General features: G+C 37.3%; 2 protein-coding genes across 2 annotated transcripts; both read left to right on the forward strand.

Annotated features, from left to right (window-relative positions):
• The first annotated feature begins 249 nt into the window (after positions 1 to 249).
• LOC138837491 (olfactory receptor 6C2-like) lies at positions 250 to 1,182 on the forward strand. The gene has a single exon (XM_070036376.1). The coding sequence runs from the start codon at positions 250 to 252 to the stop codon at positions 1,180 to 1,182; it is 933 nt and encodes a 310-aa protein (XP_069892477.1).
• A 10,334-nt stretch (positions 1,183 to 11,516) lies between these two features.
• LOC138837496 (olfactory receptor 6C2-like) lies at positions 11,517 to 12,452 on the forward strand. The gene has a single exon (XM_070036390.1). It carries the CDS (start codon positions 11,517 to 11,519, stop codon positions 12,450 to 12,452), a length of 936 nt encoding a protein of 311 aa, XP_069892491.1.
• The last annotated feature ends 1,308 nt before the right edge of the window (positions 12,453 to 13,760 follow it).

Consider the following 13,760-nt stretch of genomic DNA (forward strand, 5'->3'; position numbering starts at 1 on the left):
TTTGTAATATGATATGCATACTTGAATTTTGGAGTATCATGGATACTTGAATTTTTTATTCTACCTTGAAGTGACAACTATGAATTGTAAAACTATGAATCATAAAATCTACTGTAATTGTTAATATGTGTAGATAGAAAATTTAAGTTCATATGATGTAATTTTCATCATCTTCTTCCTCTGTTAATTAATACTCTACCCAAATTTTTGAATTTTCAGTGCAGACTGAGTAGAAGTCAGGAGTGGATGATGAGAAATCACACCATCACAACGTTCCTCCTCCAGGGCCTGACTGATGACCCACAACTGAAGGCTGTGCTCCTCATCTTTCTGTGTCTCACCTACATGCTGAGTGTCACCGGAAACCTCACCATCATCTCTCTCACCACCGTGGATCCACAACTCAAAACTGCCATGTACTATTTCCTACAAAATTTCTCCTTCTTAGAAATCTCATTCACATCTGCCTGCATTCCCAAATACTTGTACAGCCTATCAACAGGAGACAATACAATCACATATAACAGTTGCATCACTGAAGTTTTTTTTACTGATCTTTTTGCTGTAACTGAATTCTTTCTGCTGGCCACCATGTCCTATGACCGCTATGTGGCCATCTGCAAACCCCTGCATTATGTGACCATCATGAACAGCAGGGTCTGTAGGAGACTCGTCCTTTGTTGCTGGGCAGGTGGTTTGTTGATTGTATTTCCACCACTTATCCTGGTCCTAAAATTGGAATTTTGTGACTCTGTCATTGACCACTTTTTCTGTGATGCATATCCCCTCCTGAAGATCTCATGCTCAGAAACATGGCTCATAGAACAGATGGTCATCGTTTGTGCTGTCTTAACCTTTGTCATGACCCTATTGTGTGTAGTTCTATCTTACATATACATCATTAAGACCATTCTACAATTCCCTTCTGCCAAGCAAAGGAAAAAGGCCTTTTCCACCTGTTCTTCCCACATGATCGTGATTTCCATCACCTATGGCAGCTGCATCTTCATCTATGTGAAGCCTTCAGCCAAGGATTCGATGGCTGTCAACAAGGGTGTGGTCATCCTTACCACCTCCATCGCTCCTATGCTGAACCCCTTCATTTACACCTTAAGAAACAAGCAGGTGAAACAGGCCTTCAATAACACAGTGAAAAGAATTTCACTGCTATTAAGAAAGTAAGGAAATTCACCAATATAAAAAAAGTTTGGTAAGTTTTGATAAGAAAAGATCATGGTGTCTGTACATGTATAATTTGTCTTCATCCTTTCCTAATAATTTCAAATGACTCAGGAAAAAAAACTCACAATGTACATAAACCAGGAAACAACAGAGTAACCTAGCATATCAATAATCCTTGACACGACCACAGATAAAGTGAAACAAAACCAATACATTCATCATGCATTTTGATTAGGGTAATTATGTTTACTAGAGAATATTCTTACTACCAGACCACACTTCAGGAACTGAGGATAGAAGAGAAAGCCCATCACTCCATCTCTCACATTTTTTACATTTTATTGTAAAGGTAATGTAGAGTGGATTACAATTACATAAGTCAGTTGAGTACATTTCTTTTTAAACAGTGTCACCCCCCTCCCACACACAGTTTTTCCCCTTCTGAATACCTCCCCCAAGATGAATACTTCACTTCCAATATAGTATCTAGTGGGTTTCACCCTGAATTGGTTCAACCTTTGTCATGCCATTTCTGTGCTTCCTCTTCCCCTCCCCAAATCTGATAAACACATATACAAGACAAAGGGTGCAGAAATCAGAAACAGCAACAAAAGGGAACAAACCAAAGCAAAAAGCAAAGGAAAAGGAAAGAAAAATAATGACATGTGGACAGTACAATATAAAACTTCTTGCTTCCGTTTCTTGGAGCTCATTTTGATGAGTTCATTTTATAAGATCATATAGACATAGCTATTGAACCCTAGTATTCCTCTCCTAGGAATATCCTCCCTGTCTCAGACATATATTAGTTATTGCAAATAAGGGAAACCATGGGACCTATGTTTCTTTGGGCCTGGCTTACTTCACTTAATATAATTTTTTCCAAGTCTTTCCATTTCCTAACAGTCAGATAAGTTGATGTTAGGTGAAATGAACCCCAAGAAAAGGATTCAAATGTTTTTTCTTTCTTGCAATTGTTGATGATTTCTTTGTTGCTTTGTATGTCCCTCCCCCACGGTATAACCCCTGTTTTCACTGTATTTGATGTTGGTATAATGTGTGGAGGGGAAGGGAGAAAACCAATTGTTTAAATAAGGATACAGGTGGACCCATTGCAACAATGAGATGTACAAGGCGTTATGTCGAAAAGCGAACTTTACAACTTGGGGGGGGGGGGATTGGAGGGGAGATGGGAAGGGGAAACAAAGGAGGAAGCAATAATGCTTGTTAAGAAATGTACTCATTATGGTGGGGGAGAGGAGGGTTGGGGGGGTGGAGGGAGGATGGGAAGGGAAGGAGAAATGAGGAGGCTACAATGCTTGATAACAAATGTACTCATTATCTTGGCCATGTAATTCTAACCCCTCTGTACAGTATTTTCACAATTTAAAAAAAAGAAATGTCTCATTACCTTGCCCATATAATTGTAATCCCTCTGTACGGTACTTTCACAATAAAAAAAAAGAATATCCTCCTTTGTTCAAACTGTGTTAATGTTTAGACTAATGTTTAATCATGTCCAAGTGTCATAGTTTGCCGTTTACTCTACATTGGGTTTACTCATTGATTTATAGGCACATTCTAATTATTACAAATAAGGAAAACCATGCAGCCTATGTTTCTTTGGATCTAGCTTAATTCATTTAGTATAATTACTTTCCAAGTCTTTCCATTTCCTTAAAAATTGGGCATTGTCATTATTTCTGATGAAAGTATAAAATTCTATTGTGTATATAGACCATATTTTCATGATCCATTCATCTGCTGAGGGATGTCTGGGTTGATTCCATATCTTGGCTATGATAAACAAAGCTGCAGTGAACATGGTTGTGCTGGTGGCTTTAGTGTAGTCTCGTTTTTGGTAAATTGGATAAATGCCCAGTAGTGGGATTTCTGGGTCATAAGGAAACTCTCTTTTGAGGAACCTCTTTACTGCTTTCCAGAGTGATTGAACAAGTTTACATTCCCATTTGGCCACATCCCTGCCAGCACTTGTTATTGGTAGTTTTCTTGATAATGACCATTGTAGCTGGAGTGAGGTGGAATCTCAATGTTATTTTGATTTGCATTTCTTTTGTGGCCGGAGATGTTTGAACATTTCTTCATGTGTTATTGGCCATTCTTATTTCTTCTTCAGAGAAGTCTCTCTTTACATCTGTAGCCCATTAATAATTGGGTTGCTTTTTCTTTGAGGATTTGTTTTGGGAGGTTTAACTTTTTAAGACCTGAGTATATTTGAAATATGAAGCCCTTGTCTGATGTTTTGCTACTAAAGACATTCTGGGGCTGGGAAGGTGGTTCAGTGGTACAGCGCTTGCCTTGCATGCATGAGGCCCTGGGTTTGATTCCTCAGCACCACATAAGCAGGAAAAAAACCGGAAGTGGTGCTATGGCTCAAGTGGTAGTGCGCTAGCCTTCAGCTGAAGAGCTGAGGGACAGCGCTTAGGCCCAGAGTTCAGGCCCCATGACCGGACCCCCCCCCCAAAAAAAGACATTCTGCCATTCTTCAGCTTTCTATTTATCTTGCTAGCTATGTCCTTTGCCATGCAGAAACTCCTCAGTTTGATGCAATCCCATTTATCCAGTCTTTCTTTGATTTGTTGATTCTGGATCTTTACTTAGGAAGTTTAGAACTGTGCCAAGGAAACTTAGTGTTTCCTCTCTCTTCCAGTAATATTGTCAGGGTGTCTGATCTTACATTGAGGTCTTTGATTCATTTAGAATTGGTTCTGGTGCAAGGTTATATATGGATCTAACTTCAGTTTTCTGCACTTGTATAGCCAATTGTGCCAGCACCATTTGTTGAAGAGGCGGTCTTTCTTCCATCCTGTGTTTTTTGAGTCCTATATCAACTATTAGATGGTTACAGGTTTATAGGTCCTTTTCTGGGTCTGCTATTCTATTCCATTGGTCCTCAGGCCTATTCTGTGTCAGTACCAAGCTGTTTATTACTACAGCTTTATAATAGTGTTTGAAGCTTTGTATTCTTCCTGGTAAGGGTTGATTTTGCTATTCAGGGTCTCCTATTATTCCATATGAATTTTGGGGTTACCTCTTCTGTATCATTGATGAATATTGTTGGGATTTTGATGAGTATTGCATTGAATTTGTAGATAACTTTGGGCAATATTGACCTTTTCATGATGTTAACCCTTCCAATCGAGGAGCATGGGAGGTTTTTCCACTTCCTTAAATCTGCTTCAATTTTTATTTTAAGGTTGTTAAAGTTTTCATTATAGATGTCCTTCAATCTTTGGTTACACTAATCCTAGGTATTTTTTAATATTTTATTTTATTTGTGAACATACTGTACAGAGGGGTTACAATTACATGGGCAGGATAATGCATACATTTCTTACCAAGCATTGTAGCCTCCTCCTTTGTTTACCCTTCACCTCCCTTCCCAGCCTCCCCCCTCCCCCCCACCCAATCCTTCCCCCCCCCTCCGACATTGTAAAGCTCATTTTTGACATGACAATTTGTACTTCTCATTGTTGCAACTAATCCTAGGTATTTTTTGAGGCTATAAAAATGGAGTTGCTCTCCTGATTTCAGTCTTGCTCTTCTCATTGTTGTCATACAGAAAAGCTACTGGGTCTGTGGGTTGATTTTTTTTACCCTGCCATATTGCCAAAGTTTCAGATCAGCTCAACTAATTTGCATCCCTCACATTTCAGTGAGATTCCATCTCACCCCACTTAGATTCGCCAGCATCACAAAATCAAACAACAATAAATGTTAGCAAAGATGTGGGGGGGACCCAATTGCACTTTTGGTGGGAATGTAAACTAATACAACCACCCTGGATGGCAAGCTGGATGTTCCTCAAAACATAAAGGAAGAGCTTCTTTTGACCAGCTTTACCACTCCTGGGCATCTACCCAGAACATACTAGCCTGGATAACATAAAGACACTTGCACATCCATGTTCATTGCTGCATTATTCACAATATTCAAGTTGTAGAAACGGCCTAGATGCCCTACAATAGATGAGTGGTTCCAAATATATGTTGCTTATACAAAATGGAATTTTACACAACCTTAGAAAGAATGAAACTTGGGGAATGGATAGTCCTAGAACAAGACAGGTAAGCCAAGCAAAGACAGATAAATGGTGCATGTTCTTCTTCATATGCAGACAGTAGATGTAAAACGTAACAGGACATCATAAATTATGCAGTACTCTAGGCATTCATGCATAGTGAGACCAAAAGCAGAAACTTTTTTTTTAATTTTATTTTATTTTATTTGAGAACATACTGTACAGAGGGGTTACAATTACATTGGCAGGATAATGCATACTTTTCTTACCAAGCATTGCAGCCTCCTCCTTTGTTTACCCTTCACCTCCCTTCCCAGCCTCCCCCCTCCCCCCCCACCCAATCATACCCCCCTCCCCCCCCCCACACCGACATTGTAAAGCTTGCTTTGACATGACATTTTGTAATTCTCCTTGTTGCAACAGGTCCACCTGAATCCTTAAACGACTTGTTTGTCCCCATCTCCTCCACATGTTATACTGACATCAAATAAAGTGAAAGCGGGGGTTACACTGTGGGGGAGGGACATACAAAGCAACAAAAAAATAATCTTATAAATGCGTTAGAAACACATGCATGAAAGAAACGAAAACATTAAAATACATATTTGAGGGTTCGTTTTCCTAACATCACCTTATCTGACCTTTTCCGCTTGACTCATACCTATACTAGATATTGCAAATAAGGGAAACCATGGGACCTATGCTTCTTTGGGCCTGGCTTACTTCACTTAATATAATTTTTTCCAAGCCTTTCCATTTCCTAACAAATGGGGAAATGTCATTCTTTCTGATGGAGGCATAGAATTCCATTGTGTATATATACCACATTTTCTTGATCCATTCATCTACTGAGGGGCATCTGGGTTGGTTCCAGATCTTAGCTATGGTAAATAATGCTGCAATAAACATAGTTGTGCTGGTAGCTTTAGTGTGGTCTTGTTTGTATACATTTGGGTAAATGCCCAAAAGTGGGATTGCTGGATCATAGGGGAGATCTATGTGAAGTCTTTTGAGGAACCTCCATACTGCTTTCCAAAGTGGTTGAACAAGTTTACATTCCCACCAACAATGAAGTAAGGTTCCTTTCTGTCCACATCCCCTCCAGCATCTGTTGTTGTTAGAGTTCTTGATTTTTGCTGTTCTAACTGGAGTGAGGTGATATCTCAATGTTGTTTTGATTTGCATTTCTTTTATGGCTAGGGATGTTGAACATTTCTTCATGTGTCTACTGGCCATCCTTCTTTCTTCTTCAGAGAAGCTTCTCTTTAAGTCTTTCGCCCACTTATTTATTGGGCAGTTGTTTCTTTGAGGATTTGTTGTTGGGGGGTTTAATTTTTTGAGTTCCAAGTATATTTTAGATATGAGACCCTTGTCCGTTGTATGGCTAGTAAAGATCTTCTCCCAATCGGTGGGCTTTCTATTGATCTTGCTAGCTATGTCATTTGCCCTGCAGAAGCTCTGCAACCTTATGCAATCCCATTTGTCCAACCTTTCTTTGATTTGTTGTGTTTCCGGGTCTCTATTCAGAAAATTTCGGCCTGAGCCAAGGAGACCTAGGGTTTCTCCTATTCCATCCTGTAATGTTTTCAGAGTGTCTGCCAAAAGCAGAAACTTTTAAGAGAGAAACACAAACCATACAAAATAATATTTATCAAAATGAGCAGAGGGGTAATGAAGTTGCTTTCCCTTTTTTGTTTTTTGTGTTTTCTTTTTTATCTTGTTGGTTCATTTATATGACTTTGGGATGTTGAGGAGAGGCACATAAATGGAGGCACAAAGGGCAAAAAGTGCAGCAGTGGTACCCAGTAGATAGTATGTTGAAAATGAACTACACAACTTGCAGATGGGGATGGGAGAGAAAAACTTCAAGAGAGGGAAGGAAAGGGTACTATTATCCAAAAAGAAATGCTCTCTTTAGTGACCAATGTAACTCTAATCCCTCTGTACATCACCTTTATAAGACAAATAATTCTTAAATGTATTATTATAAACTGGGTAGAGGCTGAGGCAAAAGATTCTCAGTTTCAAGTGCCCTTGAGCTTTGAGACCTTGTCTCAATAATATGTATATTATTAACACATTGTACATCTTAAGAATACACAATAAAATATTTATTTTTGTACATTTTTATTGTAAAAATACTGTACAGAGGGGTTACAGTTACATGAGCAAAGCAATAAGTACATTTCCTATCAAGCATTGTTGCCTCCTCCTTTGTTTTTCCCCTACCATCCCTTCCCTCCCACCTCCACAACTACCCTCCCCGCCAAAGTTGTAAAGATTTTACAATAAAATATTTAAATAACATAAACTTTTATTTATATGTTACTTGTAGGCCACAAAGTTGAAGTATGAATTATAATTGTTCAATTACATGATTTTTACTAGCATTCACAAAATTGTGTGTATCACCATAATGTAACTTTAGAATATTTTATCACCCCTAAAAGGAATCTTGTACACATTAGCAATTACTCATCATTTATCTCTTTCCAAATTTCTTCACAACCAGAGGCAAACACTAATATTCTTTCTGCTGTTGTTTCTCAAAGATACAGAGTTTCAGTTGGACAAGAGAAATAAGTTTTGAACAGTAGGTTGAGTGTACTTGGAAACAATGTCTTGCACATTCAAAATGGCTAAGACAGTAAATTCAAATCTATAATCCAAAAGAAAAAAAGAAAAAATAATTTAGTTAATTTAAGCATTCTACATAATGTGCATATATCAAAATTTATATTGTAGAAAGAACTATACACAATTAGGGGTTGTTGAGTAAAAATGAAATGTCAATAAGAATATATATATATATATTAAATGAATTTCAAAGTTTATATTACTTGAAGGATAAATTTATTTAGCACATGATATTTTCATACAGTAACATCCACTGAAATTCTGTTCCAGGAGAAAAATATGTCAAAATTTGAAATCCAAAAGGGTGAATTTCAAATCATACGGACTTCTAAGAGTCTTAGGGATTCTTGGGTATTAACCTTTAAATATAAAAAATGTGAATGCATGAACAATGTGTTTCAGCCCTTAGAGATGTTTAGTGTCTAAACTTAGGAATGTATACTGGAATCAATTATTAATTTTGACTGAAAAGGTTATATATTTGACCTGATGAAGAGAACATAATGAAAGTAGAACCAAATGATAGTTTTGAAATATTAACATGGAATTTATCCACTGTCAAACAAATTGACAAGTAGGAAAGGAAACCTAGATAAATAAGCTGTCTTAGAAGACAGCTTATTTCATTAGGTTCTTAATGTTTTCTAACAATGTGTTTGCAATGCTCCTAGTGCTTTCTCCTGTCTCTATAGGCTGAATTCCCACAAGTACTAAGGCAGATTGAGTTTTTCCCCAAGTTCATTAAGTGGTTTTTCAATGTGAGTTACCATGGAATCCTATGCTTATCAACTTGCTTACATACTTGAAAAATAATATAAATATGGAAATTAAAATTAGAGAATCTTCCCAGTTATCAAAAGAACTCACAATGCCACTATTCCAAAGGTACCCTGAGCTTTGTGGACCTACTTTTCAATGACAGAAAGAAAACCAAAGCAGTTTCCTCGCCTGATGGAGGATGACTCTATATGGATTGAGAGAAACTTGGCGCAATCAACTACAGAGAGAAATCTCAAGCAAAGGGTATATTTCTAGGCTACTGGAAATCATACCATATTAGGCTTCAACTTAATATTCATTTAAAGTTTTTTTCTCTAAGAATAATTGTAAACCACTAATAAAAGATACAATTAACTACCAGAAGTGTAAGTATAATAAATTCTGTCATTTGTTACATTCTTAGACCTGAATAAATAAATATTGAACAAGTAGATCTTTCTGGATTGTTGCAATTCAGAAAAGGAATTCCTAAAATGATGTTAATTCAAACATTATTTTAGGCTGTTTTTATGTTGGCTAGTACATCAGCATTGATACAACTATATTAAGCAAACAAAAGGAGTAAGAAGTTGTTCAAAAGTAACATAATTTGAGTGCAGTGAAACTTCAGGAAATTAAAATTTAAAAACCAATGGCCAAGTATGTGTATTTCTACTGGAATTAGAAACTGAAGCATAAGAATGGAAAGCAGAAGCACAGAGCATGGGAGGAAATGTTTCTGAAGCTACATAAAGGACATAAAGCGCTTATTTCTGTACCTAGCAGAAACTACTGGTTACCTAAGTACACTATATTAGTTTGTAAAGAACACATGGGAAAAACATAATACATTGTAAGAAGCAAAAGTTTCTGATTTATGCTTAGGGTGCATTTGGTTATATTATTGACATTTCAAGGGCATTTTGGAATTTGGAAAACGTATTTGTAGTTCAAGAAAACACTACTCAAAGCAAGTGCATGTGTTAAGTAATAAATGAATTCAAACAAGAGACATCCACAAGAAAGTAAGTGTCTGAATATTACAAATTGGAAAGACGAAAATAAAACGCATATGAAACAATAAGGTGAATATTGAATTATATCAATATTGAGTTTTATATGTCCATTCTAAACAGACATGATAGCTCAGTCTTGTAATCCCAGGTGTTCAGAAGGCAGAGATCAACAGGTGAAGGGCGGGAACATAGCTAGAGCCCTTCTCAACAACTAAACCCGTGTAATGGTGAATGCCTCTATTTCAAGCTATGTAGGAAATATAGCACCCAGGAGAAAATACGAGACCTCCTGGGAAAGGAAGAAGAAAAAATTAACACAAAATAGTGCTGAGAGTCATGGGTCAAGTGGTGTTTCAATTGAGGTGGTACCTGCTTACCAAGTACAACCTCTCTAACAGCAATACTGGGCGCAGTGGCTCTCACCAGCAATTCTAGCTACTTAGGAGGCCACAATCTGAGGATCCTGGTTCAAAGCCAGACAAAACAGGAATTCCTTGACTCTTAAATCCAATGAACCACAAAAAAGTTAGAAGAGGAGTTTTGATTTCAGCCAAAGCTCCTCTTCCAGCTTTCTGCTGGTTAATTGGAAATAAGAGTTTCACAAACCTCTTGAATTTATAGGATTGTAGGCATTTGCTACCAGCACTAGTCTAGACCTCAACTTCTTAACAAATAGATACATAATTTGTAGAATGAAACTCAAACTATTTGTAATATACTTGCATTTTATGAATAATGAAATTTCAAGGAAAATACAAATAGGCTAAAGAAATTTCAAGATTCAGCTTAAGCATATATAGCAAACTTCCTATCACAAAAACATTAGTAGTCAAGTCAGGAACAGATGGTTCACACCTATAATCTAGCAATTCTAGAAGCTGAGTTCTGAAGATTACAGTTAAAAGCCAGCCCAGCCAGGAAAGTCACTGGAAATAGAGCTGTGGCTCAAGTAGAAAGAATTAACCTAACACATAAAACCTCAGAGACAGCCCTGAGTTCAAGTCCCAGAACCCACTCAAAAGAAAAAATGTAGTAGTTAGTTTTGTATGAGAAAAACAAATTGAGAAGCTAAATATGTCTTCAATAGTACAGCACTTAGTATGCACAAGAACTTGGCATGAATCCCTACCACCACAAGAAAAGAAAACTGAATTAGATTTTTGAGCAACAGCAATGGGAAATAAATGTAAGAGGAGACTAGGTAGGAGATGATCACCAGGAGGAAAGGAAAAATAAGGATTCTGAGGAACAAAGAGGACTGAGGGGGCATTACATATGAAGATAATGTCAGCATGATGAATCCCATCAAATACTTAGAAAAAAGATGAGAAAGCAAGGCAAGAAATAGGAATAAAGGGAGGAGGGGACCTTGTTAAAAATGCATTGTATGTAGGTACATCCTCATATTATTAACATATGTTAATTCATTAACACAGTTAAATGTATTGTCTATATAAAATAGATGAATACTATATATTATTATAAATATAGAATTACATATTAAATATATAACATATATTGCATATATAATATATAATATAATGTACTTATGATATCATACACATATATTACTGTGTTATAAAATAAGAATATAATGCATATGCAGAATAATATGTTATGATATAATATTCACTATAACATAATATATATTCTTATGTTTAAATTGTGCAATAGAACATTAATGTTTGAATTTTTAAGTCTACCTTGAAATGACTACTATTATTATAAAACTTAAACATCTACTGAAATTGATAATACGTGGAAATATGATATTTTAATGCATGTGATGTTATTTTCAAAGTTTTCTTGCTCTGTTAATTACCACTCCACCCAAACACCTGATTTTCAGTGCAGACTGAGTAAGAAGTTAGGAGTGGATGATGAGAAATCACACCATCACAACGTTCCTCCTCCAGGGCCTGACTGATGACCCACAACTGAAGGCTGTGCTCCTCATCTTTCTGTGTCTCACCTACATGCTGAGTGTCACCGGAAACCTCACCATCATCTCTCTCACCACCGTGGATCCACAACTCAAAACTGCCATGTACTATTTCCTACAAAATTTCTCCTTCTTAGAAATCACATTCACATCTGCTTGTATGCCCAGATACCTGTACAGCCTATCAACAGGGGACAAGACAATTACATACAACAGTTGCATCACTGAAATTTTTTTTACTGATCTTTTTGCTGTAACTGAATTCTTTCTCCTGGCCACCATGTCCTATGACCGCTATGTGGCCATCTGCAAACCCCTGCATTATGTGACCATCATGAACAGCAGGGTCTGTAGGAGACTCGTCCTTTGTTGCTGGGTGGCTGGTTTGTTGATTGTATTCCCACCACTTACGTTGGTCCTAAATCTGGAATTCTGTGACTCTAATGTTATTGACCACTTTGGCTGTGATGCATACCCCCTCCTGAAGATCTCATGCTCAGAAACATGGCTCATAGAGCAGATGCTTATAGTCTGTGCTGTGTTAACTTTTGTCATGACCCTGTTATGTGTAGTTCTATCTTACATATACATCATTAAGACCATTCTACAATTCCCTTCTGCCAAGCAAAAGAAAAAGGCCTTTTCCACCTGTTCTTCCCACATGATTGTGATTTCCATCACCTATGGCAGCTGCATCTTCATCTATGTGAAGCCTTCAGCCAAGGATTCGATGGCTGTCAACAAGGGTGTGACCATCCTCACCACCTCCATCGCTCCTATGCTGAACCCCTTCATTTACACCTTAAGAAACAAGCAGGTGAAACAGGCCTTCAGTAACACAGTCAAAAGAATTTCACTGTTCTTAAGACAGTAAGGAAATTCACCAATGTAAAAAAAAATGTTTTCACAGACAAGAGTCTCATATCTAAAATATTCTTAGAACTCAAAAAACTAAATCCCCCAACAACAAACCCTCAAAGAAACAACCGCCCAATAAATAAGTAAGCTAAAGACTTAAAGAGAAAATTCTCTGAAGAGGAAATAGCAATGGCCAACAGACACATGAAGAAATGCTCAACCTCTCTAGCCATAAAAGAAATGCAAATCAAAACAACATTGAGATTCCACCTCACCCCAGTTAGAATGGCTATAATCAAGAAATCTAACAACAGATGCTGGAGGGTTGTGGCCAAAATGGAACCCTACTGCATTGTTGGTGGGAGTGTAAACTTGTTCATCCACTTTGGAAAGCAGTATGGAGGTTCCTCAAAAGACTCCACATAGAGCTCTCCTATGACCCAGCAATCCCACTTTTGGGCATTTGCCCAAACAATCACAAACAAGGCCATACTAAAGCTACAAGTACAACTGTGTTTATCACAGCATTATTCACCATAGCTAAGATATGGAACCAACCCAGATGCCCCTCAGTAGATGAATGGATCAAGAAAATGCAGTATATATACACAATGGTATTCTATGCCTCCATCAGAAAAAATGACATCAAGCCATTTGTTAGGAAATGGAAAGACTTGGAAGAAATTATATTAAGTAAAGTAAGCCAGGCCCAAAGAAACATAGGCCCCATAGTTTCCCTCATTTGCAATAACTATGTGTAGGGCAGGCAGAAAAGGCCAAAAGCTATGTACATATGACCATATAAGATGATGTTAAGTGAAATGAATCCCAGGATAAGGACACAAATATCTCTTTTTTTTCTTTTATTTTTTTATTGTGAAAATACTGTACAGAGGGGTTACAATTACATGGGCAAGATAATGAGTACATTTCTTATCAAGCATTGTAGCCTCCTCCTTTTTTTTCCCCTTCCCATCCCTTCCCATCCTCCCCCTACCCCCACACACAATCCTCCTCCCCCCTCCACCAAAGTTGTGAAGTTCGTTTTTGACATAACGACTTGTACATCTCATTGTTGCAATGGGGCCACCTGTATTCCTATCTAAACGATTTGTTTTTCCCCTCCCCTCCACAAATTATACCTCTCTTTTCTTTCTTGCTTTGTTACTAATGTATTTATAATGTACCATATGATTTTGTTGTTGCTTTGTATGTTCCTCCCCCATGGTATAATGCCTATTTTCACTGTATTTGATGTCGCCCCTATTTTCACTGTATTTGATTTTGGCATCTTATATATACAGTTCTCTAATTCGGGGAGGGG

The sequence above is a fragment of the Dipodomys merriami genome, unplaced genomic scaffold (assembly GCF_024711535.1).
Source record: "Dipodomys merriami isolate MVZ:Mamm:240054 unplaced genomic scaffold, mDipMer1.0.p SCAF_10, whole genome shotgun sequence".
NCBI lineage: Eukaryota > Metazoa > Chordata > Mammalia > Rodentia > Heteromyidae > Dipodomys > Dipodomys merriami.

Bases quoted from the DNA above. Each gene is read 5' to 3' on its own strand.
- LOC138837496 (XM_070036390.1), top strand. From the start codon at position 11,517: ATGAGAAATCACACCATCACAACGTTCCTCCTCCAGGGCCTGACTGAT.
- LOC138837491 (XM_070036376.1), top strand. From the start codon at position 250: ATGAGAAATCACACCATCACAACGTTCCTCCTCCAGGGCCTGACTGAT.